Source organism: Brassica napus, chromosome C1 (genome assembly GCF_020379485.1).
Source record: "Brassica napus cultivar Da-Ae chromosome C1, Da-Ae, whole genome shotgun sequence".
Lineage (NCBI taxonomy): Eukaryota > Viridiplantae > Streptophyta > Magnoliopsida > Brassicales > Brassicaceae > Brassica > Brassica napus.
In genome coordinates this window covers 10,389,729-10,414,043 of record NC_063444.1, presented here as the reverse complement: position 1 = coordinate 10,414,043, position 24,315 = coordinate 10,389,729, and the positions used below count along the sequence as shown (strand labels likewise).

Here is a 24,315-nt window from a genome sequence, read left to right as displayed (position 1 = left end):
CTTTGAGATCATCAACCACAAAATCCCAACGGAAATCTCTCAACAACCATTCTCCATACACTGCATGTAACTGAAAAATCATCTGCAAATATTCAAAATAAAACACATTAGTAAACATAGAGAAAATGAAGAAGTTCAATAAACATTGCCGCAGACGACTTAGCATTAAGTCGTCCAGAAGACTTAAAGGTAAGTCGTCTAAAGAGGTCACTTTTGCAATTGAAAATTAAAAGGGACGACTTAATTCTAAGTCGTCCGGCTTTGTTTGTTAAAAAAAAAACTTCAGACGACTTATATATAAGTCGTCTACGAGAAACGGGCTAGTTTTGCATTTGACCGAATCGTGTCAGATCTTTGACTATTTCTGGACGACTTATAATTCAGTCGTCTCTGGGAAAGTTAAAATTTCAATATTTTATGAAAACTTGACGACTTACGTGTAAGTCGTCCTAAGGTTAGTTTTGTAATTGAAAAATAAAACTTGAAATTTAACTTTCTCCAGACGACTTAGATGAAAGTCGTCCAGCTAAACGACTTAATTTAAGGTCGTCCGGGATAAGCAAGGTTTGACCAGAAAATTGGGAAAAATTCTGGACGACTTTGCTTTCCCCGGACGACTTTAAATTAAGTCTTCTGGAGGGACGACTTTATATTAAGTCGTCTGGTTAAAGTTAAATTATGAAGTTTTATTTTTCAATTACAAAACTAACCTAGGACGACTTACACGTAAGTCGTCAAGTTTTCATAAAATATTAAAATTTTAACTTTCCCAGAGACGACTGAATTATAAGTCGTCCAGAAATAGTCAAAGATCTGACACGATTCGGTCAAATGCAAAACTAGCCCGTTTCTCGTAGACGACGTATATATAAGTCGTCTGGAGTGTTTTTTTTAACAAACAAAGCTGGACGACTTAATTTAAGTCGTCCGTTTGACCAGCAGACTCATCAGTAAGTCTTCTACATACAGATGACTTACTAGTAAGTCTTCTACGCGAACAGATCTTGAAAAAAAATTCAAATTCGTACCTTAAACTAGGTGAGATGACTTCGTTTGCACACAGGGTCTTCTCCAACCACCCAGAACCTCAAACGAAAGCAACCGTAAGTAAAAACGAAAGAAATATGGCTCTGTCAACCATAGCCCATATTTTGAATCAAAAGCTTGAGTTTTTTGGATGAATATAGAGAGAAAGTGAAAGAAATGTTGTTTTTAGTTCATAACAATTGAAACAGGGAGAGTGTAAAGAGATTTACGTGCATTAAAGGGCATTAAAAGCTCCAAACAGTTCGTACAAGGTTGTTGCCACTATTCATTGCAGTGACAATATTGTAAATACTTGAAGAAGATGAGGTTGAGACAGTAAAAAAGCCATTTTCGAAAAGAAAAAAAAAACAAAATGTTAATGGCATTTTCGTAGATAAAATGCAGGTGTGGGGTTAAAATCTCAAAAAAAAGGAGTCAAAAGAAAAGGTTAGTTTTCTGTTTGACTTCAAGTTTTGAGTTACTTTTGCAAAAAGCCCTTATTAATTCAATCAAATTCTATTAAATTCCTAGATCGAATACCACCCCTAAGTGACCATATATTCATTTAAGGTAAATATCAATATTTAATATTTGATTGGTAGTTTATAACTTTAAATTAAAATAAAAGGGTAGTCGCATTGGAGTGTAAGTAACTCCAAAAAGCTGGGCAGAATCCTCAAAATCTATTAACTTATAAAGTTCACAAACCCTACGTACAATATTTTCTAGGGTTGCAAAATCCATCCCCCGTAAAAAAATGTTGAAACTGCAGTTCTTCCGACATGAAGCACAATCATCGAACCCGATCCCAGTTGATCTGCTCATGGATATTCTCTCTCTGGTCCCGACAAAATCCATAGCTAGGTTTCGTTGCGTATCTAAATCCTGGGCAATCATATTTCGCCGTCAAGATTTCACTTAGCTGTTTCTGACAAAGTCTAGCACTCGTCCACTTCTCCTGTTCACCTTCAAAGTTGATGGTAAGTTGTGTCTCTACTCTACACTTCAGCCTCATAATCCAGACGATAACTCTTCCCTTGTAGCCACCTCTTGTAAGTCTTTTCCCAAACAAGTTGCGTCTTACGCAAGTACACCTGTTTGTGGAGTGGTCTTGCTTCATGGATGGAGAAAACAGGTGATTTGTAACCCTGCCACGGGAGAGTTCAGAACCTTGCCCAGAGTGTTTCTAAAAGAAAAGAATTTACTTGCTAAGAGTAATTACCGGGACACAATACCGAAAGAGAAGATTGTGGGAATGTATTTAGGCTATGATCCGAAGGGAAAAGAGTTCAAAGTGTTGTGTATGACCGCCTCACTTCGTTATGGAGTTAGAGACAATACTCATCGGGTTTTGACACTGGGGCCTGGAAAGCGTTTTTGGAGACCGGTCGAACCCAAATTCAGTTTAGTGAAAAAAAGGAATATAATTGGAGATATATGCATAAATGGTGTTTTATATTTCGGAGCTTGGTTCGAACAATATTCTACGATAGTTTGCTTCGACGTGGGCTCTGAGAAGTTCAGATTTATCTACACAAACGAAGACCATGAGGATAGTTATTTTATTCCGGGTAATTTGACTTTGTTCAACTACAAAGGTAAATTAGCTCTACAGGAGGATAGTTCTCAAGATGGGCTTATGTTTTGGGTTCTAGAAGATGCTGAAACTCATGAATGGTCCAAGCATATCTACGAACTGTCTGCTTTGGAGAAAGACATGATCAGATATACCATGTTTGTTGGAATGACTGGTACAGGTGAATTTGTGTGGTCGTCGTCATACAACGGACCACCACATTCACTCTACCTTACCTTCTACAATTTGGAAAGTGGAACTTTTCGAAAAGTCAATATTCAGGGATTTCAGCATCGTTTTACATCGATTCAGACCTGTCTAGACTATGTGGAGGATGTGAAGTGGCTTATGTAGCACTGTCCAAATGCTCTTTCATATATTATTATTATTATTACTTTGGATTTCAACTCTTTCTGTTATTCAAGGCTGTTTGGATTTTGAACTTTATCGTATTTTTCTTTATTAATTACTTTCTCGATCTCTATCTCCTCCAAATTATTGTTTGATTGAGTTACACGTTTTAGCAATGGCATCAAGCACATGGACGATTGATTGTAGAAAATGTCAATTTATAGACTGTTGATAATTGATCAAAATCCCATATGTTCAATCTATAACTTCCACAATCTCGTAATGATCCATTTTAAACTTAAAGCAAGTCTTATAAGCACCAGATATGACCAGATCAGCTCTGGACCGAAGTAATTTGGAACCACCAGATATCTGTGAATAATATTTGAGATTTAAACCAAATGGTGTCACTGAAGAAAATATGCTAGATATATCGATGTTTATGACAGCAATGGAGGACATTAAACACACAATCTAGCTACCAGTAGAGAACCAGGGGATAAAGAGCAAGAGGATGTTTCTACTGCACGATTTTTCTCAAAACGGATTCTGCACGGTGCTCGAATCGTGGTAAGGCCCATTCATGTTGAATAATGTCGAGACCATCCTTTTCTGCGCTCAAGCTCTGTGGCCACCAATTTGCAAATGGAAGGGTATAATTAATCAGGTTTGGACCAAGATCAGAACAAACAATGTTAAGATGGATGATTCAAGAAAGTCTAGAAGGTTTTTACTATAGATACCTTTGATGCATCAAAACCAAATCCACCCATTTGCATCATTCTTTGTGTATCATCAATTGCTGCATAAGAAAGAATACTTGCAATGACAAAAGAGTATCCACCACAACATTGAGTAAGCTCAAAATGTGAGATTTTCAGAGGAAACTGATGTGAAGTTGTGAACTGTGAAGTAGTAGGGCGTGAACACTAACCATTTTCATCTCCAAGAATGAGGCTGAATAAACCTCTTAATCCAAACAAGTTCAAGAAGTACCTGAGACATGGACGAATAAGCTCATGAATGTAAACAAAAACGCATAAAAACAGACATGTGACATTCTTTATGTAACTAGATACATACCATGAACGGCTGCTCACATAGCTAACATCGACAGTGCTCAAGTCAATACCGTTCTGTAACATTGACCTGAATCTTTGAGTCAGGGGAAATGGTATTTTGGCTGTAAGATAATATCAGGAAGTGTCAGATACTACTGGCATTGTAGAGTGTTAAGAGTAAAGGAGGTGATAAACACAAAACAATAATGCGTCTGTGAAACAAACCTGCAACAAATCCAGAGAAGAAGAAGTTGACCCATGCAAAAGTGAGCGTCTGGAAGAAAACAAAATTCATCAGTATTATTTTTTTTCAAATTTACTGACAACACCAAGAGAGATGAATCCAAATCTACTTGACCTGCGGTATAATCATTGACAAATTTTTCTTCATCATATCCATGGCCATGTTAGGATCAGAAAACATCTGAGCTTGTGGGTTCTGAGCTTGGTCCTTTGGAACATGCAACAATCCATTTTCCTACATCAAAGCAACACTTATTTTCTAACTCTTCCTTATTCAAATGGCACAGAAACTATACACTAGCGGGAGAAACGATATTGCTTGTCTCATACAAAACAAGGAAACAGAAAAAAGCAAGTAATAAGGAACATAATGTCAGGAAACGGAAGAGAGCAGATTCTACACAGTCATCACTCTCGCGAGTAACCGTTCCTCAAGGATAATCTACCAAATCCAAGAAGCTAGAAACTTTAGTGCATTTGACATGTTCTCAATCGTCATTACAAATCAGATCACACAGTGAATACACTAAACTAGTTGCTCCTAAAGCCAGAGAAGCATTCAAGTTACAATGAAACTTAGTAGGAGTCACGAAAGCATACCTCGTTGCTGAAGTAGAATCTCCGAGCTCGGAACGACTTAGGCGGGATGAAATTGGCACCGGCCTTGAGATTCCGAGCCCTAATCACAACTTGTCTGCAAATCCAACACATATCGATGATTCAATCAGCTAATCCAATTTACATATTAGGTGAGAGATCAGGAGAGGATGACTAACCCTTCTTTGACCATCTTCGCATCGGGAGTCGGAGACGAACGCATGAGCTTGGAGACGAAGTAGCGGAGAACACCAATGAGAACCATCACGACTGAGAGAGGGATCAAAACCCAGTCTCTGATCGCCGTGTCGAGAACCAGATCTTCCGCCATTGATGATTCTCTTCTCTCGATCGGGTGAATGAAGAAGAAGATGAGATGTAGGCCTGGGCGTTCGGGTACCCGTTCGGGTTCGGATCGGGTAAATCGGATATCGGTTCTTTTTTATAACACCTACTAGGGCCCATTTTAAGAAATTTTTAAATTCGGATCGGGATCGGATATAACACTTCAGTTTCGGTTTGGGTTCGGATTATACTGAAGTAACCATATATCAACTGGGTTCGGGTTGTTCTGTATCGGTTTCGGATTTAACTGAAGTAAAATTCAAAAGAAGACAAACTAAACAAAAATTTTTTGTAACTTAAGCTTAGTAGTTAGTACAAATGTTTGCAAATTGATCACATTGACAAGTGAAACATGAAAAGTGATCACGTTTGGACATTATAGCAAATATTAGCAACATAAAGTAAATTGATCAAGTTAAGAACTAAGAAACATGCCACTCAAATTTAGTAAAAATGTTTGCAACAACACACCAATAGACTGCAACATAAGTCTCAAACCAAAAATAGCAACACAAATTTTTAAAATGAAAACTGCAACAAAGTCTCAAACCGAAAAGAAACAGAGGAAAACAGAAAACAGAAAACAGCAACATAGACTGCAACATAAACTGCAGCCAGCTTGTGGCGAAAGAACTTGGTCATATTTGGGAAGAGCTTACTCCTGATAAGCCATCAATTCCTCTGATCCAAAGACAAAGATAGGCAGATCAATATACAAACCAAATTTAAGCAAATATATTACAAGTTATAATGTTAGATCACATACCTCTTTCAATTTTTTCTTACTCTTCAATGTCCTCAAGAATTTCTTCATTTGTAAGCACCCTTGACTCACAATGAATGTCTTGCTTCAACCATTGCTCGGTACACATCAATACTTCAACCATGAAGTGAGTAAGGCAGCTCCTAAATGGGTCTATGATCCTTCCACCAGTACTGAACGCACTCTCGGATGCGACAGAAGAAACCTGCATTGCAAGGACATCCTTTGCAATCTGTGACAGTATTGGAAACTTGGTACAGTTTCTCCTCCAGAAAGAAAGAACATCGTACTCTACACCAACAATCAACTCTGGATTCTCAACTCCTTTTTTCAAGTACACATCCAGTTCATCCCGCTTCTCTTTCACTCCAATCTCCTTTAGCATGGACTTGTACCTTCTGTCAATCCTCTTATAACCTATACCATCATCAACTAAATCAGGTGTTATCATGGAGAGTTCTCGAGAACTCTGAGATGCTTGAGTGTTGCTGGTAGTTGCTTGATCGGTCTGCCCACTTGATGACCTCATATGTCTTTCACTGTACTCCTTAAACAAACTCCGCAACACACTCATCACAGACTCGTACATCTCTTTCCCTTCCAAGCTGTCCTCCCCATAAAGCTCATCAAAACACATCGTCGCAAGCACCATCTTCTTTGTTGGATCAAAAATTGTTGCCACAATTAACATCTTGTTGATGTTCTTCAATCCATCCCAATACTTGTCAAACTTCTTGAACATCTCCACTGCCTTATCCTTCAGTTCATGATCCATGCTTTCGCTCAGCGCCATCAGGTTAGTTGCTATGGTCACAATCTCTTCATAACACCGGTAAGCATTGAGAGATGTAGACGCAGAGACAACTAAGGTCGAGTTGTAGAAGATCACTAGAAACCTGCATAATCTTTCTATTGATCTCCAGTCATGGTAACGTGGAGGTCCTTCTCTCTTTTTTCCTTTGTCGGTCAGCTCCAAAAAATGATCGTTGTAGAGCTTATCTTCTGCCTCCATCTTATCAAACGCAACTCTGAACTTCAATGCCGTATTCAACATCAGATAAGTAGAGTTCCACCTAGTAGTAACATCTAAAGGCAAGCTTCCTCTAGTCAGTCTACCCGAATCAACTTTCTGCTCAAACGATGTTATCCTATTCCCTGAAGCTCTAACATAGACTATAGCATTACGAACCGCGGTCACATTCTCATCTGCATCAGCCATCCCATCCTTCACAATCAAGTTAATGATGTGTGCACTACATCTCAAATGCATGAACTCTCCATCTAAAACTAAAGCATCTGGAGACTGTGAAGAGAATTCAGCCTGAAACCTTCTCAATGCAGATGAATTCGCAGTAGCGTTGTCAACAGTTGCGCAGAACAATTTATTGATTCCCCAATCAGCTAAGACCTCTAAAAGAACTCTAGAGATTGTCTGACCTTTGTGATCGATGACATGTTTGAACCCAATGATGAGCTTCTTCAGGCGCCAAGAAGAATCAATGTAATGAGCAGTCACCACCATGTAGCTTGCACCTTGACACAGGCTTCCACAATTTCATCTACATAAATGACATATAATGTTAGATACTAGTTAACTTCTCTATGTATAAGGTGGATATTTTTATAACAGTAGACTCTCATACCTTCTTACAAAAGTGTTTCCAAGCCACACCTTCTATCCAAGCTAATGGTAACTCCCCTATCACCATCATCTCATTGGTTGCTTCTCTGAAAGTTTCTTCACTGACCTTCGCATCCGCCAGATTGCCTTCTTCATCAATGACTTGTTGAGTAGAGCTTTGGCCATCTGAATGCGCAAAGTATTGCTTACATACAGTGAGATGCTTCAATAAGTTTGATGTTCCTGACTTTGATTTGCAAAAGAACATCTTTTTGCAGTAATGGCAAAGGCATCTGTCCCGATTTTCCTTTGTCCTTGTGTAATGGCTCCAGATTTTAGACCTCAGAGGAAGAACTCTCGCAACTTTATTTCGATCTTCCGCTGCTCCACTAGCTCCAGAGGATTTTTTACGTTTTCCTCCACTATCAGGAGTAGCAAATTCTTCTTCTTCTTCTTCGTGGTCAAGTTGAACTCGGTGAGGAGTTGATGATGAATCCATCTGAGACAAAAGAAAACCAGAAAATCGTTTATCAATTGAACAAAGCTAATAAATGATAGCCTAAAACGATTCTAAATAAACCAAATCCTAATATCCATTCATATACACAGAACCTGTAACAGAGCCTAAACAGAGTATTGAGATGAAGACAATTGAAAGATGATATCAACTCGTACTTGAGATCGATTTCGGGAAATCGCAGATGGTGGAGATAGAGAGAATTGTAGGTTTTGGTATTCAATCATGAGAGACTCTTTCAATTTAATAGGGTTTTCGAGAAGTGGAAGAAGAGGGATCGCCTCACCGTGAAAGGTTTTTCGAGAAGTGAACAAGATATGAAGAAAGAAACTTTGGAAATAACAACGCGTGTTACAACTTGTGTCTTTGTGTCTTGAGTACATTACATACACATTGGTATACATATACATTTATTTCGGTTATTTCGGGTTTATGTTCGGATTTCGGATTAAACCGAACCGTACCCGATAACCAAAGTACCAGCATATCAAAACCGATCGGGTATTTTCATGGATCCATAACCGGTTGGGTTCGGGTTTTTCGGTTCGGGTTCGGGTTCGGTTCCGGATTATGGATAATATGCCCAGGCCTAATGAGATCGATGAGGAACTGCTTTAACCATATTGAACCGGATATTTATTAAACCGAATTAATAAAAACGAACCGGCGTGTCATTTCGATTTCGAATTCGATTTTTTCAACTCGGTTTACGTTCGGACCGACCCGAATCATTGGTATATATAGAGATTCCTAACAAAAACTGTTAAAACCCTAATCCCTCTTTCTCCTCGTCGTCGCTTTTCTCTCTCTGAGCTCTAAGGACGAAGATGACGGTGGAAGCAGTGAACCCTAAGGCGTATCCGTTAGCTGATTCTCAGTTAGCGATAACGATCCTGGATCTCGTTCAACAGGCTACGAACTACAAGCAGCTCAAGAAGGGAGCTAATGAAGCTACCAAGACGTTGAACCGTGGGATCTCTGAGTTCGTCGTTATGGCTGCCGATGCCGAGCCGCTTGAGATTCTTCTCCACCTTCCTCTTCTTGCCGAAGACAAGGTTACTATCTCTTCTCTCTCTCTCACGTCTCTATGCATCTTATATATCAAGTATGTGGCTTTAAATCATGTCTTTAGGAAAGACATGAAAGTTTATGTCTTGCTTTTTTTTATAACACATGGCATCATTAGCTTAGCTGTATGTTTTCATTTACTCTTATGAACTAGTTATCTCGGATTGTTATGTGGTCTGATTTGTGACTAAACTCTTATATTTCTCTCTGCAGAATGTGCCTTATGTGTTTGTACCATCGAAACAAGCGTTGGGAAGAGCATGCGGAGTGACAAGACCTGTGATCGCTTGTTCAGTTACATCAAACGAGGCAAGCCAGTTGAAGTCACAGATTCAACAGCTCAAGGATGCAATTGAGAAGCTCCTAATCTAAGTGATGGGGTGTCTTGGTATGAAGAGTTCCATTTGTGTAATCTCTTTGTTGTAATTTCGTCTCTATGTTGAACGTTTTTCTTCAAGTTTTGGATCTTGGTGCTTGGTTTGTGTTGAAACATTAATGTCAAAGAGCTTTTCTATGGTCCATTTAGGTATTTTAACGATCTGTATAAGGCCCGTTAAGACTGTCAGAAAAGATTCTTACCTTCCGACATTGGTTGCATACTTGCATGATGTTTAATCGCTTTTGCTTTGTCTGTCCAACAAACATAAAACATTCGTTTCTTGCATACACTTGACTTGTATAACATAAATCAAATCTTTCTACTTTCCCTAACTATTATAAAGTATTTGTAATGTTATTGTAATTAGCAAAACCAATCCAATTTATAAGCCAATGGCATCCTCGCTTATGTCTATTAAACACACGGTTTCTTCTAAACTGTATGCAGGGATAAATAGTTTTAGCTCATGCTCAAATTACAACAGATCTCATCTGGTAACGCTGAGTTGCAAGGGTTATGTCAATCCAATTTTTCGATTACACTCGAATCAAAAGAGTTTGAAACATCTCACAAGAGCAAGAAAACTAGAAGAGGAAGATGAGAAAGAAGAGGACGAGGACAATGAGTACTATGCAGCAGAGGAGGATGACAAAGAAGTCTATCCAGTGGAAGAGGAGGACAAAGACGACTGTCGAGCAGAGGAGGCAGTTCTAAAACTATACACCGACATCAAAGACCGAAACATCAATGGAGTATCAGAAGTTATTGGAGATGAATGCCAATGCTTTTGCAACTTCTTATCTTCTTACCGCCTCTTGCAAGGCAAGAAGGTACAAAAAAAAACATATTAAATTTTGCAGCAATTATCTTTTATAAAGCTTTCTCATTTTGTAAATGGTCTTGTTAATTGCAGCAAGTGGTGGCTTTCTTCTACTGGTTGATGATGAACCTGGGGAAAGATATCAAGATTATTGTTAGACCAACCTCCAAAGATGGCATGACCGTTGGTGTTCAATGGCAACTCGGTTAGTCTCTCCTCCACAATCCAGTTAACCTTTATATCCAAGCTGATCCTATTTGGCTCGGTTATGGAATCTTCAACCCTTTCAAAAGCTCATACCAAACTGCCACAAGTCTTCATATCTTCTATACCGAAACTAACCAATCCGATTGAAATGATTGCTCTGACGATGGTTTACGTGCAATGCACAGAATGGGAGAAGTCAAACATCCAATTGGGGAAGGGAGTCAGTTTCCACATGTTCCATATCTACCAGGGAAAACTGTTGATAAAGTTAGTCATCATTAGTCCGGTCTATAGCCGGTTATCGTTTCGATTATATAGCCTCTGATTCATGACCAAAAACAACGCAGGAATGTGGAGATGTTCATGGAGCCAATCTTTCACATTGAGCCTCTTAGACTAGTGAGCCTGATCAAGATTAGTGTTATTAGCACATCTTGTACATGTTCATAAGATTAATGTGAAATACTTACATGTGTTGTTGCAGAGAACTATGGCGTTTGCAGTGAGCTTGGCTGAGAAGATGTTCATTTTCCTAAGACCAGTAGAAAACATAAGGAGACAAGCAATGACACTTTTCCTTCTTGCTCTTCTGTTGCTTGCTGCAGTCGTTTTCTACTTCACCCAACCAAGACTATAAGGCTAAAACAGACAGCAAATACCATGGAAGATACCGGAGAGAGAAAACCATAAGAGTATTGAGTTTTTTTTTCTATCAAATGATGCTTCAGTGTATCAGTTCACATCATTTTTAAGGCATCAAACCAGACATTTTGCGGATGCACAATATTACCAATCAGAGTCATAGTTTAAACACATTTATTAAGATGCAAATACTTTTACACGGTAAAACATAATTAAACACATGGGTCTTTTACCCTTTTTTTTTCTTCCTAAAACATTCATGGGTAAATATGGCGTTAAATACAAAACATCGACGCCATAGAGTTTTCAATACTTAAATACGATATCAGCCTAAACCATTTTGATACACAGCCAACTAAGAAACAAAGAGAGAGCTAAGGAAAATGAAGATAGCACTAAAGGAAGTTAAGTCATAATGTTATTTTCCTCCTATTAAGATTTCTACACCAGCGAGTCATAAGTAGGTTCACTAGATGCAGTCCTGCAAGGAAAATAAAAAACAGAAGTAAGTTCGCTTTGTTTCTCGAACATTGCTGATATATATATATATATATATATATATAAATATCATAGTGTGTGAAATCAAACTTCACTTACACTAGTAGTTCCTAGTTAATTTAAGTCAGAAGCAGGAGATATCAAGACGGTTTGTGCATATGGCCTCTAAGCATCTCATTAACCCCTATAGCTGAAATGCTTTCACATCCAAGAAGATCTCTGAGCTTTTCATCGCACTGAATAGCCATTGTATTTACCGGGTCCTGATAACATATTAAAAGCAGAACTAACAGTGCTTAGTTTCTTTTATTTATGAACATTAAAAATAGCAGTATCTTCCCACAAAAAACAAGGTTTTGTCATTGGGAAGCAATAAAAGGAACAACCAGAGTGTTTCAACACCCTACCTCTAAATTGTTGAGTTTTATGTATTCCCAAACACGGCTAATAACCTCTTCGTCCTTCATCTCCGTCTCATCAGTGCCAAAGAACTTAGCAAGTGGCTCGGATAACGCAACAGTTGAAGTTGAACTAACAGGGTCTGTGGTCTGAGTCTCCACCTCAGCTTTTGCCCGTTTTGCTTGACCAGAGTCCTCTGCCAAAAAAAGGTGATTTCAAAAACTCAGTAAACAAAGAACATTCCAAGTAGAACTAATACCAGTTTGTTAATGAAACCATTACTGGATGGATCAAGCGGGAGAATATGCTTAGCAAGCAACTTATTCATCTTGAACATGTCAGTGCAATCAGTCTCGAAAACCACACGCAACGCATCATCACATATGATCTTCCGCTTGTTACTCGGGTCTTGGAGGTTGTTCTTCCTTATGTAAGCCCACAATTGCCTCACAATCTGAAACCCAAAAGCCAAAAAAAAAAAAAAAATCAACACTTTTAATAACAAAACAACTGCTTATACACACATTTGTCATAATGATGAATGTAAGACGGTGACATTAAACCTCAGTTCTGGGAAGAGCAGGTTCACCAACAACGACTTGAAGCTCTGGAGAAACCCTACAGACTTTGGTTAACCCTCCAGGACCACCTTTTCTTTTAGTTCTGCCATAGAGAAACATTGACAAATCCCAAGTCACAAAACTATTATGGGGAAATTTCAATTCAATTTGCTAAATTATATCAGTGGATGATCATTCTAAACTTGAACATGTAAACCTAGAAACAAGCAAAGGAACAAACTTGACCTAAAAGATCTAGACTTTCCCAAAAAGGAAACCTTCAAATACAGACCTTTCTTTGGGGGCTTGATTAACAGATAGAGAAGCGCTGGCGCCTTGTGAAACCAGCAAAGAGAATCCTTGTCGCGGAGACTGTTGCTGGTGCAGCTGCGGCGTGTAAGCCGGATACGGCTGCTGGAAATTGAGGTCATAAGAGTAGTAAGGAGGCTGAAGAGCGAAATGCTGAGAATGGGAAGCAGAGAATTGAGACGGATGGTTATGTGTGAAATTCCCTTTCGCCGGAGCATTGCCGCCGAAATGCTGCGACGGCGGAGGTTGTAGGGTTGATGCGGAAGCAGAGGAGGCTGGTGGGTGAGCTGCACGGAGGAGGTGACTGATCTGGTCTCTGATGAAACTCGTCTTCTCCGTGAGGTCTAGACCTAGCTTAGCCTCGAGCTGGTGAACAACACTGGTTAACGAAGTGAGAGAGGTGGGGTCGGATTGCCGGAGCAGAGTCTCGACTCCTTTCGCTAGATCCTGGTCCGACACCATTGACAAAGGACGACAGAACTCAAAGCTTTTATTACCAGAGAGAAACAAAAAAACAAATTACCCCACACGGAAAAAACAAAATCTCTCTCTCTCTCTCTCTCTCTCTCTCTCTTCTTCGTTGTCTCTGTTACCTCTCTCTCTATCTCTCTCTTTATAACTTATGGAATGACGAATATGCCCTTTACGGTCGATTTTGATCAACTGTGTCGGTAATTACCCTTGTGTCGTCATCGTATAGGCTTTTTATATAAAGGGTGTATCAGTCTTTTGGTTAACATCGTTGCTTTTACTTCCTGGCCAGCTGGCTGTAACTTTGAATGTCGTACATGTCACCGGAGATTTTGACGCCTTTACTGTTGTTGGTTTCGAAAAGCTTGAGGATATAAATGGTATTTCGATCAGCATCGGATAATCCTTGATTTATGACAGCAGAAAATATTGGTGAAAAAAATCTTAATCTTGCTATTGGGCCTGGGCCAACGATAAAATACCAAGCCTGATTTATGATTGTTTGTTATAAGATCCCAAACCGTCCGTCCTCCGAAGCGAGTAAAGGTTCTTGCGTCGTCTATTGAAGTTTGCCTTCTCGCGAAATTTCGAATTTTCTCGGGAAAATTTTGTCAGCAAGGTATATCCTCGAGCAGATACACGACAATCTAGCTCTCTGATTGAAGTCTAACGTCTTTCTATTGAATAATCATTGCCGTTTTTCTGTAGAGGATCTCGCTAATCGCTGATCTTCTGTGTTCTAGGGTTTTGAATCAACTTGCGTAAAGTTAATCTCGAGGATGAAGACTGAGAGAGAAGTTACGAACGGTGGTGTTGAGGAAGAGAGAGCGGTGAAGCGGAAGAGAGTAGTAGAGCGATCTAATGATCACGATGTCGACGAAGCGGAGAACGAGCAGAAGAAGGATAACGGAGTTGCGAAAGTGGAGAAGAAGGTGGAGCTCGATGATGAAGAAGACGATGATGCCGATGCCTCTAAGCTTCGGGGCAAACATTCACGCCGTGTTGAAGTTCGTCGTGATTGCCCCTATCTTGATACTGTTAATCGTCAGGTAATGTATCTATCTAATCATATGTTATTGTTTTGGGGATTAGCATCTTTAACAAGTTTCTTGATGTTGAGTTTCATTCAGGTCTTGGATTTTGATTTCGAGAGGTTTTGCTCAGTCTCATTGTCGAATTTGAATGTGTATGCGTGTCTCGTATGCGGGAAGTACTTCCAAGGAAGAAGCCAGAAGTCTCATGCTTATACACATAGCTTGGAAGCAGGGCACCACGTTTACATCAATCTTCTCACGGAGAAGGTGTATTGTCTTCCTGATAGTTACGAGATCAATGACCCTTCTTTGGATGACATTCGTCATGTCTTAAACCCAAGGTATGTTGACTGCCTTGTGTTCAGACTATTTCTGCTTGCATTGCTTGTTAACGTCTAAGGCTTTGGAAGTGATTAACAAATGAATTGTCTTTGACTATTGCCTCAATCAGTTTATTCTTGCTTGTTCTCTGTATACCAGCCACCATTAATATGTTTTTATGCCTTTGTCTTTCATGGTTTCTCAAAGTTTCTTTCTTTATACCAATTTTATTTTCAGTTCCTTCTTATCAAGGCGTTGGTGCTATTCGTTTGCAGGTTCAGTAGGGCACAAGTAGAAGAGCTTGATAGGAATAAGCAGTGGTCTAGGGCTCTTGATGGCTCTGACTATCTTCCCGGAATGGTAATCTTCTCTCTGTTGACACAGTTTATCTTTGACAAAGTTTATCTTCTAATTACCTTGTATACAACAGGTGGGATTGAACAACATACAAAAGACAGAGTTTGTAAACGTTACGATACAATCGTTGATGAGAGTTACTCCTCTAAGGAATTTTTTCCTTATCCCCGAGAACTATCAGCATTGCAAGTCTACTCTTGTTCACCGCTTTGGGGAACTCACTCGAAAGATTTGGCATGCTCGGAATTTCAAAGGACAGGTCTGACTCAAATGATGCCATTCACGTTTTTAGTTTTGTTTAATGCCCTCACTTAATGAGGACCTTGCTAATTCAACTTACCTTTGCGTCAACAGGTGAGTCCACATGAGTTCTTGCAGGCTGTCATGAAAGCCAGTAAGAAGCGATTTAGAATAGGCCAGCAATCAGATCCAGTAGAGTTTATGTCGTGGCTCCTTAACACTCTGCACATGGATCTTCGAACTTCAAAGGACGCCAGCAGTATCATCCACCAGTGCTTCCAGGTATGTGTCTGTCCTTTGACACGTTAGCATAATGTAGTTTGATATAATTGGTTGCAAAAAGCTGAATGTTAATGTTATCTGATAACCATTACAGGGTGAGTTAGAAGTTGTGAGAGAGTATCAAGGCAATGAAAACAAAGAAATCTCCAGGATGCCTTTTCTGATGCTGGGGCTAGATTTGCCACCACCTCCTCTTTTCAAAGATGTCATGGAGAAAAACATTATTCCGCAGGTACACACATCTTAATTTAGACTGTTAAGTTATGCCTACTTCAAACCCTGCGATTGATTCTGCTCTCTTACTTATAAATAATGCATTCCAGAAAGAGAGACATTTTATGAATTAAGATATGTGAGGAGCTATGTTTGAAAATTATAAGTTTTTCACTTTATGAAAATGTCACATTTGGTCGAGACACAATAACACGGATACCTACTTAGTGATTTCGTGATTTGTAGCTGTCCTAGAGACTTGAGCATACTGTATTTTTGGAATCCATTTTATGAGTTAGGAAGGGAAGAGTTCTCTTACTCCTTTTTTGGTTTGGACCTGGAGTAGCCAATTGCGTCTTTGAGTTTTTAGTTAGCAAAGCGAGGTAAGTAGAGGCTAACTTCTTTGATGTGTTTGGGTCAGGTTGCTCTATTCGATCTGTTGAAGAAGTTTGATGGAGAAACTGTGACAGAGGTGGTTCGCCCAAGGCTAGCCAGAATGAGATATCGAGTAACCAGATCTCCTCCGTACTTGATGTTCCATATGGTTCGGTTCAAGAAGAACAACTTCTTCAAGGAGAAGAACCCTACCTTGGGTGAGTTTATTTAGACAACATTGTTTTACAAAGATCCCTAATTCCTTTGACTCAAATATTCGTTGTTGATGTGACAGTTAACTTCCCAGTGAAAGACATGGAGCTGAGGGATTACATACCATCATTGCCTACTGCCGCAGAAGGGGAGAAGACGTGTACAAAGTATAACTTAATCGCCAACATCGTACATGATGGTAAACCAGAGGATGGGTATTTCAGAGTGTTTGTGCAGCGGAAGTCGCAAGAACTCTGGTAACGTTTCTTTCTTCTATAGGAATGTGTGACTTTAAAACTTGAAATTGGGATGTCAATTGTTTCGTGTGTTAATGTTCTTAGAAGTGACTCAAACAGATAGTGTTGGGTATATGACTGCGATGTAGATATTTGCATAAAACCTACAAAATTTGAGGATATTAATGTGTCTATCTATATTTCAGGTACGAGATGCAGGATTTGCATGTTGCAGAGACGCTTCCACAGATGGTGGAACTATCGGAAGCATACATGCAGATATATGAGCTGCAGGAGGAATAGAGCGCAGTAAACAAAGCTTACTCATCATCGCTTTAAAGAGTTAGTTTCCAGCTTTTATTTCTTGTATTGAGGATAGAGATTAAAGACGTGTTCTTCCACAACCCTTTTTGGATATAGATAATATTGAACCTCTTGAAGGCTTACTCATATGGAAAGACCCAAAGGAAAACGAAAACTTGAGTTTTGGGAACATCTTATGCATCATTTTGAAAGAATATCTCTAAAATATACATAAATCTATTGATGATTTTACGTTTAACCTTTTCAGATGGTTAAACGTAAATGGGATCAGTGAATGATTGATAGGTAAAAAGTCAAATAATGATTAAGAAGTTCAATCCAATAGAGGAGGCGCTAACACAGATTGGTTAAAAGGATGTTATTTCAATATTAGCCAAATTGATCATGATTCCAGTACTTATTAGTCGGCCTAACGCTAATAATATGATAATATACGTCTTGTTTGTAATTTTGTGATAAATTCTCTTTAAAAATCTGATGTTGAATATGGAAAATAGTTTTCACTAAAATGTACCCGAGAAAAAGACAAAAATAGCACTAAATCAAGTTTTTGTTCCCAAACTAGCACTCAAGGTCAAAAATCACAAAAATAGCACTTAATGTTTTATCAAAAGTCACAAACTTAGGGTTTAGAGTTAAAGGGTGGGGTTTAGGATTTAGGGTTTAGGGTTTAGGGTTTAGATTTTAGGGTTTAGGGTTTAGAGTTTAGAGTTTAGGGTTTAGGGTTTATGGTTTAAGGTTTAGAGTTTAGAGTTTAGTGTTTAGGGTTTAGAGTTGAGAAATGAGGTTTTGGGGATAAGATTTCAAATTTTGAAAAATAAAAAAATTAAAATTTTCAAAGGATAAACTTAGAAAGGTGCTATTTTGGTCATTTTAGTTTTTGAGTGCTATTTTTGTGATATAAACTTAGAAAAATGCTATTTTGGAGATTTGCCCAATGTATTATTACAAAAAAAGGAAATTACTGTTGAACACTAGACAAAGAAAAAGAATATAATTATTATACATACTAGGGGCTTGCGCGGGCCTTTGATGTTATTGTTGCTCTATACAAAAAATCTGTAGGTGATGCTGTGTTATGTTGTGGTTTTTGATCTGGCAAGATTTGTATTTTTAGTTAACAATAATCATGAAAAAGAGTCCAAATAAGCTTTGAAAATTGTGGTATTCAGGACACCATAGTGATACTATTTTTCTAATGTTTCGATGTGATCGTGACTTAATGTAATGAGATAACAACATTTTGATCTGAAAGAATCATGTCATAGGAATAGTAGAAAATCAAATTAGAAACTCTTTCCCAGTGAGCCTTAGTTTGCAGGATAAATAAAAACACAACCATGTTTCAAACAACAAAAACACATGATAGAAAAATTCAACATTCACTTACGACTGCGTTTGCAAACGGATTTTTTCAACATTCTCAAGTCTTGGTATTGTAAACATTATCTTCAAGGAAATCATGTAGACACAAAGCATCAATCACACAGACTGAGCTAGGATCAGAAACTTACAAATATTTGTTCGCATGTTGTATTACAAATAAAGTCAAGAATGCACCCCCCAAGGTTCTTCTTTTCTTTACAGTAACATATATAACATAAGCTGGACGAAAAAATATACATGTTGATAGAAAAGCTAAAGAACTAAATGTTGACATGAAGCAGAAGTAAGCTGCAAGAATTGAGAAGAAAGCTGTCAGACTTGAGAATTAAGCTAGAGACTTATAAGGTTTTATAAGGATTTATAAGACTTTAAAAAGATTACTATACTGAAGTATTTTATTGAAGAGAAGAAGAAGAGAGAAGAAGACCGTTGAAGATATTTTAAAACAATGAATATTTTATTGTATTGTGTACTGAGGCAACTTGCCTTTAAATACTTGTATCCAGATCTACAATTAAATTAAGGAAACTATTATCTCCTTCTCTCTCTTACATTTTGAAATCTACATCTTTCTCATACTTTCTTTTTCTCTCATGTTCTTCATGTTCTTCATTCCCCAGAAATAAACTCTCAATAATTCTCTCATTCTAACATGGTATCAGAGCATTAAGCTTCTGAACCTCACAAAAGCTTCCGCAAATTTCTTTCTTTCTCAGATTATCTTCAAAATCTGTTGGATACATCCTTTTATCCACTGGTCCAAAGGTCTTTCAAACGAGAAGAACCTCACCAGAACTTAAGATAGAGGAGTACCCTATTCTCTGGAACTCAAGAAAGCTTCAGCCATATCAGGAAAAGCTTCATCAAAGTCCAATTTATCTCAAGATCAGTAGGAACAATCTATTGTCCACTGGTCCATATCTCTCCATGAGGGAAAACTCCAACATGGTGTTGTTTCCAGAGTACAAGAAGGCTAAGGAACAACATAAGAAGCGCAATATGCCAAGAAGAAGTGACTTGAATCAAGCCAAGAATGTAATCAAGGAGTTTGAGCATCCATCGATTCAAGGTCAAACCATGTATTCATCTGTCATTGGTGGTTCAAATGAAGAAGGAACATGGAGAAGTACTGATAGTGCAGCCAACACTGATGGTCCAGCAACCATGAGTGACCTACATTTTCTTATCCAAGCCTTTATCTCATCCAAGAAGGCTGGTACACACTCTCTTGACCCTAAACCTATCATTATAGATTCAGGAGCAAGCCATCACATGATTAGTGATAGGAACTTGATTAGTGATGTCCAGCCTGCCTCAGGGAATGTTCAAATAGCAAATGGTGATAAGATTACGATAGAAGGGATAGGGAACCTTAGGTTGTTTGATAGGGAATCTACTGCCTTGTATATGCCTCAGTTTACATCAAACTTGCTATCTGTGAAAAAGGCTACTGTTGATCTGAGTTGTCAGGTTGTCTTCAGACCAGATGAGGTTGAATTTCAAGACTTAAAGACATGCCAAGTGATTGGAAAGGGGCACGTTCACAATAAACTCTATCATCTTCAGAAGACAGAGATGTCTAGACCATCTACTTCTCAGTGTTTGGCTAGTACATCCAGCGGGGTTGATAGCACACTATGACATGCTAGGTTGGGACATCCTCATACAAGAGCCCTAAACTTGATGCTTCCAGGTGTGGTCTTCAAGAATGATGATTGTGAAGCTTGCATATTGGGGAAGCATTGTAGAACAGTCTTCCCACAGTCTAGCACCATCTATAAAAGATGTTTTCACCTAGTTCACTCTGATGTATGGACTGCTCCATGTGTGTCCAGAGAGAATCACAAATACTTTGTCACCTTCATTGATGAGAAATCCAAATACATTTGGGTGACACTGATTCCGTCTAAGGACAAGGTGTTGGATGCTTTCAAGAATTTCCAGACCCATATCTGCAACCATTTCAATGCCAAGCTGAAAATCCTAAGGTCAGATGATGGTGGAGAGTATACAAGTCATGCATTCAAGCAATATCTTGCTCAAAATGGAATTACTCACCAGACAAGTTGTCCTTACACTCCTCAACATAATGGAGTTGCTGAGAGGAAGAACATACATTTGATGAAGGTAGCAAGATCAATGATGTTCCACATGAATGTTCCAAAAAGATTCTGGAGTAATGATGTGATGTCTGCTACTTATCTGATCAATAGAACTCCAACTAAAGTCCTCAACGACATGTCTCCTTTTGAGGTCCTAAACAAGACCAAACCATCTTTGGACCACTTGCGTGTGTTTGGATGCCTCAGTTTTGTGATGATACCTGGGGAGCTGAGGAACAAGCTTGATGCTAAAAGCTCAAAAGCTATGTTCATTGGTTACTCTCCAACTCAGAAGGAGTATAAGTGTTATGATGCAGAGTCAAGAAGGGTTCTTGTCTCAAGGGATGTGAAGTTTGTAGAATCTAGAGGCTATTATGATGGAAAGAGTTGGGATGAGCTCAAAGATCTTTCTCAATCAGCCTCAGATAGAGCAAACAACCTTAGGAGAGTAATGGAGAGCCTGGGAATCAGTATGTCTTCTTTACCAAGGGTGAAACATGTCCCTGAAAATGTATCATCTACTGCAGCTGATAGTGTTGAGAGCACTCATCCTGATCATGAGGGGGGCAGTAGAAATGTTGTGCAGTCTGCACAAGCTCAACCTGAAGAGAACTCAGTAGCTCATGATCAAGATGAGATGCCATCAGATCAGATGTTGAGACTCAAGTAGAATCAGATGTTGAGACTCAAGTAGAGGTGCCAAGTGAAGGAAATGAAGCAGAACCTGAGCAGATACAACCTTTGATTCTACTTGAGAAGAAAGCTGCCAGACTTGAGAAGTAAGCTGTCAGACTTGAGAATTAAGCTAGAGACTTATAAGGTTTTATAAGGATTTATAAGGCTTTATAAGGATTACTATACTGATATTTTATTGAAGAGAAGAAGAAGAGAGAAGAAGACCGTTGAAGATATTTTAAAACAATGAATATTTTATTGTATTGTGTACTGAGGCAACTTGCCTTTAAATACTTGTATCCAGATCTACAATTAAATTAAGGAAACTATTCTCTCCTTCTCTCTCTTACATTTTGAAATCTACATCTCTCTCATACTTTCTCTTTCTCTCATGTTCTTCATGTTCTTCATTCCCCAGAAATAAACTCTCAATAATTCTCTCATTCTAACACTAAATCTATTTGGCAAGATTCAGCATCGGAAAATTCCTTCAATTTAAACCTTCTTGCAAATAATCGGAGTTTGAAGAAGGGGAAGGAAAAAATATTCGGCTGAGCCAGATCATGAAAGTAATCGGTCTTGGTTAGGATCATAACCTAACCAAGGAATTAAAAAAAACAAAAGAAGGATTATATCATAATCGGGGAATAATATAATCGAAAGTGAGAGAACAAAAATGTAATGTTAGTTGTAAACACAATCAAGCTAATACGACATACCTCACCAGGAGCTATATTAACTATATACGGCGTAAAGATTTGCCCAATTTTCCCTGCAACCAAATCAAAACAAAAACTCAAAAATTCTTAACTCACTGTACAAACAAAAACCCTTCTACCAATATTTCTCTAGTCTACTGATGTAGTTCACATGATTACAACATAAAGCTGAATAAAATAGAAAGTTTGAAACTTTGATATCAGTAAGCAACAGATTAGTAGAAACACGAAGAGAATTTTTGCCAGAAAGAGTTGTAAACTCACCCATAGAACCAAGCTGAGATTTTTTCGATGACCCGGAATTAGACGATGTCGTACCTCTAGCTGCAGCTTCTTGCTCTCTCCTCTCCTTAGTAGACAAACTGCTCGCGGCGGGCGCCATTTTCTTAGTCTCTAGGACTAAAGTAAGGAACCTAATAAGGAACCTGAAAAATAACCAATCAAGCTTACCATTCTTCATATTCAACATAAGATCAAACTACCAACATATAATAAACTAACCCACAACTCATGTGCATTTCTTTTATGTTTTTAAAGAACTTATCAAACGTGCCTCATGTTAGTTGATGTGGCCAGGTCCACAGATATAATGGAAGCCACATACATTGTCGAGCCACTTAGGTGTAACAGAAACTTCCAAACCAACTTCTTCCTCTTATATATTAACCAACCCCAAACTTATATATTAATCAGACTGAAATATACTGAAACATATATTAAGATCCCATTGTATACACTGAAACACTAAGCTGGGTTCATTAGATTCTCTGACTCCAAGTGACTACAACAAAGGGAAGATAGAAGATAGATAGTCATTTATTATAGCGAAATTTGTATACGTACCTTTGTTTGTTTTTCTTGTTGGTTCGCAGCTGCACCAACTTTTAATTTGGCCTCCTCTTCCACATATGCCTGATTCCACATATTTTATATATGCAATGAGTAATGCCACAGAGTCCAGAGAGTGAAAATATCAGATAGATCTGAAACTTTCGTACCTTATACAATACATGCCATTGAATCAAAATTCTAGCTTCCTCTTGGTCAATAATCTCCACCATATAAACCTAAAAAGTACAGTAACAAATTCCTCGTACCAAAAGAAAGAATTAAACATACAAAATGTCATCTGTTGAATGCTGAGATTTATATTACGTGGAAGATTAGTTTGGTCATGACGATACTTATTATGCTGAAACCCCCATATTAAAGAATCGCTAGCAGAGGAGTGAACATTCTCCATTGATCCCATATCTTCTTTTCTCCTCACTTTCGATGTTTGTAGAAATCTCTCTGAACTACTATAAAATTGAATACACAAAAAACTTAAATTAGAGGTTTGGTTTTAAAATATGAATAAAGGAGATGGACTGAGATTTTCTCAAAAAAAAAGGAGAGATCTCAAGGAGAAAAACTTAAATTAGACTTGCAGCTACGCAATGAAATCTATAGAAGTTGCTATTTTAATTAGAACGACATAAACAATTGTTCTTGCTAAAAAGGAGAAAAATCCAGCGAGGAAATGGTGGAACTACTGAGATTTTCTCCAAAAAAAAAAAGAGATGCTGAGATAACTACGAAAATCAAGGATTTTTGCCTCTGAAAAGGAGTAATAGTAGCAGTAAATTATGCGTTCTTTCTGAAAGAAAATGAAGAACAGGATGAACAAGAGAGATTAATGTTTGAATCTGTGAGAGAGAGAGAGAGAGAGAGAGAGAGAGAAGAGAGAGAGATAATGAGGAAAATAATTTCATTGATTTAATTGTGTATCTATGTACAAGTATTTAAAAGCAAGTTGCCTCAGTACACAATATAATAAAATATTCATTGTTTTAAAATATCTTCAACGGTCTTCTTCTCTCTTCTTCTTCTCTTCAATAAAATATTCGAGCTTATAAAACCTTATAAAACCTTATAAGTCTCTAGCTTAATTCTCAAGTCTGGTAGCTTACTTCTGTTTTATGTCAACACTCCCCCTCAAGCTTGACCATATGGAACAAGTCAAGCTTGGAAGCCATGAAGTATTCCCTCATTAAAACTTCAACTAGGTAAAACCCTTTGGGAGAAAACCCAAGTCAAGAAAAAAGAGTAGAACACTTCATGAAGGAGATATCAGTGACATGAGAGGTCTATGAGTCCCAATTTTAAATGAATGAACTCACAAACTTTAGTGCTTGCTGCCTTGGTGAATATATCAGCTAACTGAATAACTGATCTTCACTTCTAGTATAGCAGGGTAAAATAATCTTCTGCTCCACAGCTTGTCTCACCTTGTGACCGTCAACTTCAATGTGTTTAGCCCTTTCATGGAATACTGAGTTTGATGCTATGTGGATAGCTGTCTGGTTATCACAATGCATTGTGATTGGTGTTGTTGCTTCTATG

The 24,315-nt window shown here is 38.2% G+C and overlaps 5 protein-coding genes, 1 non-coding gene and 1 pseudogene across 8 annotated transcripts; 4 read left to right on the top strand and 3 right to left on the bottom strand.

Moving 5' to 3' along the window:
- Window positions 1-1,456: 1,456 nt before the first annotated feature.
- On the top strand, window positions 1,457-3,528 carry LOC106441722 (annotated as a pseudogene).
- Window positions 3,323-5,280, bottom strand: LOC106437620 (ER membrane protein complex subunit 3). 2 transcript variants are annotated; one of them, XM_022694671.2, is made up of 8 exons: window positions 5,034-5,280; window positions 4,858-4,951; window positions 4,373-4,492; window positions 4,240-4,288; window positions 4,037-4,136; window positions 3,888-3,949; window positions 3,697-3,772; window positions 3,323-3,578 (listed from the first exon to the last, which is right to left on the bottom strand). In XM_022694671.2, exons 1-7 carry the CDS (start codon window positions 5,183-5,185, stop codon window positions 3,732-3,734), a joined length of 618 nt encoding a protein of 205 aa, XP_022550392.1. In that variant the 5' UTR covers window positions 5,186-5,280; the 3' UTR covers window positions 3,323-3,578; window positions 3,697-3,731. The 2 variants fall into 2 exon arrangements, with proteins under 2 accessions (XP_022550392.1, XP_013733992.1); XM_013878538.3 differs by having other exon boundaries at window positions 3,697-3,755; window positions 5,034-5,279.
- A 3,575-nt stretch (window positions 5,281-8,855) lies between these two features.
- LOC106437622 (NHP2-like protein 1) lies at window positions 8,856-9,687 on the top strand. Its single transcript, XM_013878539.3, has 2 exons — window positions 8,856-9,155; window positions 9,382-9,687. The coding sequence occupies exons 1-2, from the start codon at window positions 8,928-8,930 to the stop codon at window positions 9,538-9,540; spliced, it is 387 nt and encodes a 128-aa protein (XP_013733993.1). The 5' UTR covers window positions 8,856-8,927; the 3' UTR covers window positions 9,541-9,687.
- A 214-nt stretch (window positions 9,688-9,901) lies between these two features.
- On the top strand, window positions 9,902-11,355 carry BNAC01G13860D. The gene is made up of 5 exons (XM_013878541.3): window positions 9,902-10,377; window positions 10,461-10,572; window positions 10,760-10,841; window positions 10,922-10,973; window positions 11,059-11,355. Exons 1-5 carry the CDS (start codon window positions 9,940-9,942, stop codon window positions 11,209-11,211), a joined length of 837 nt encoding a protein of 278 aa, XP_013733995.1. The 5' UTR covers window positions 9,902-9,939; the 3' UTR covers window positions 11,212-11,355.
- A 21-nt stretch (window positions 11,356-11,376) lies between these two features.
- Window positions 11,377-13,575, bottom strand: LOC106437623. Of its 2 annotated transcripts, XM_013878540.3 has the most exons (6): window positions 12,966-13,571; window positions 12,677-12,776; window positions 12,396-12,567; window positions 12,122-12,309; window positions 11,814-11,977; window positions 11,377-11,697 (listed from the first exon to the last, which is right to left on the bottom strand). In XM_013878540.3, the coding sequence occupies exons 1-5, from the start codon at window positions 13,442-13,444 to the stop codon at window positions 11,855-11,857; spliced, it is 1,062 nt and encodes a 353-aa protein (XP_013733994.2). In that variant the 5' UTR covers window positions 13,445-13,571; the 3' UTR covers window positions 11,377-11,697; window positions 11,814-11,854. The 2 variants fall into 2 exon arrangements, 1 of the variants encoding a protein (XP_013733994.2); XR_001287298.3 differs by lacking the exon at window positions 11,377-11,697 and having other exon boundaries at window positions 11,813-11,977; window positions 12,373-12,567; window positions 12,966-13,575.
- Window positions 13,576-13,867: 292 nt separating this feature from the next.
- On the top strand, window positions 13,868-17,219 carry LOC106437625 (U4/U6.U5 tri-snRNP-associated protein 2-like). Its single transcript, XM_013878543.3, has 10 exons — window positions 13,868-14,072; window positions 14,197-14,502; window positions 14,584-14,828; window positions 15,084-15,168; window positions 15,239-15,424; window positions 15,520-15,687; window positions 15,782-15,919; window positions 16,322-16,493; window positions 16,571-16,745; window positions 16,931-17,219. Exons 2-10 carry the CDS (start codon window positions 14,233-14,235, stop codon window positions 17,025-17,027), a joined length of 1,536 nt encoding a protein of 511 aa, XP_013733997.1. The 5' UTR covers window positions 13,868-14,072; window positions 14,197-14,232; the 3' UTR covers window positions 17,028-17,219.
- Window positions 17,220-21,445: 4,226 nt separating this feature from the next.
- LOC106437626 lies at window positions 21,446-23,679 on the bottom strand. Its single transcript, XR_007318417.1, has 6 exons — window positions 23,086-23,679; window positions 22,929-22,997; window positions 22,774-22,842; window positions 22,195-22,355; window positions 21,931-21,983; window positions 21,446-21,807 (listed from the first exon to the last, which is right to left on the bottom strand). It is a non-coding gene; the product is annotated as an uncharacterized LOC106437626 (transcript).
- Between the last annotated feature and the right edge of the window lie 636 nt (window positions 23,680-24,315).

What these genes read in the sequence shown, in the direction of transcription:
- LOC106437620 (XM_013878538.3), bottom strand. Translation starts at nt 5,185, where the DNA reads ATGGCGGAAGATCTGGTTCTCGACACGGCGATCAGAGACTGGGTTTTG. An exon ending in GATTCTACTTCAGCAACGAG is followed by an intron (nt 4,493 to 4,857) that starts GTATGCTTTCGT and finishes GCTTTGATGTAG; the next exon opens with GAAAATGGATTGTTGCATGT. An exon ending in TGTCAATGATTATACCGCAG is followed by an intron (nt 4,289 to 4,372) that starts GTCAAGTAGATT and finishes GTTTTCTTCCAG; the next exon opens with ACGCTCACTTTTGCATGGGT.
- LOC106437622 (XM_013878539.3), top strand. Translation starts at nt 8,928, where the DNA reads ATGACGGTGGAAGCAGTGAACCCTAAGGCGTATCCGTTAGCTGATTCT. An exon ending in CTCTTCTTGCCGAAGACAAG is followed by an intron (nt 9,156 to 9,381) that starts GTTACTATCTCT and finishes TTCTCTCTGCAG; the next exon opens with AATGTGCCTTATGTGTTTGT.
- BNAC01G13860D (XM_013878541.3), top strand. Translation starts at nt 9,940, where the DNA reads ATGGCATCCTCGCTTATGTCTATTAAACACACGGTTTCTTCTAAACTG. An exon ending in TGGTGTTCAATGGCAACTCG is followed by an intron (nt 10,573 to 10,759) that starts GTTAGTCTCTCC and finishes TGCAATGCACAG; the next exon opens with AATGGGAGAAGTCAAACATC. An exon ending in CAGGGAAAACTGTTGATAAA is followed by an intron (nt 10,842 to 10,921) that starts GTTAGTCATCAT and finishes AAAACAACGCAG; the next exon opens with GAATGTGGAGATGTTCATGG.
- LOC106437623 (XM_013878540.3), bottom strand. Translation starts at nt 13,444, where the DNA reads ATGGTGTCGGACCAGGATCTAGCGAAAGGAGTCGAGACTCTGCTCCGG. An exon ending in TCTCCCGCTTGATCCATCCA is followed by an intron (nt 12,310 to 12,395) that starts GTAATGGTTTCA and finishes TTTTTTTGGCAG; the next exon opens with AGGACTCTGGTCAAGCAAAA. An exon ending in TAAAACTCAACAATTTAGAG is followed by an intron (nt 11,978 to 12,121) that starts GTAGGGTGTTGA and finishes ATATGTTATCAG; the next exon opens with GACCCGGTAAATACAATGGC.
- LOC106437625 (XM_013878543.3), top strand. Translation starts at nt 14,233, where the DNA reads ATGAAGACTGAGAGAGAAGTTACGAACGGTGGTGTTGAGGAAGAGAGA. An exon ending in TTGATACTGTTAATCGTCAG is followed by an intron (nt 14,503 to 14,583) that starts GTAATGTATCTA and finishes AGTTTCATTCAG; the next exon opens with GTCTTGGATTTTGATTTCGA. An exon ending in CGGAAGTCGCAAGAACTCTG is followed by an intron (nt 16,746 to 16,930) that starts GTAACGTTTCTT and finishes TCTATATTTCAG; the next exon opens with GTACGAGATGCAGGATTTGC.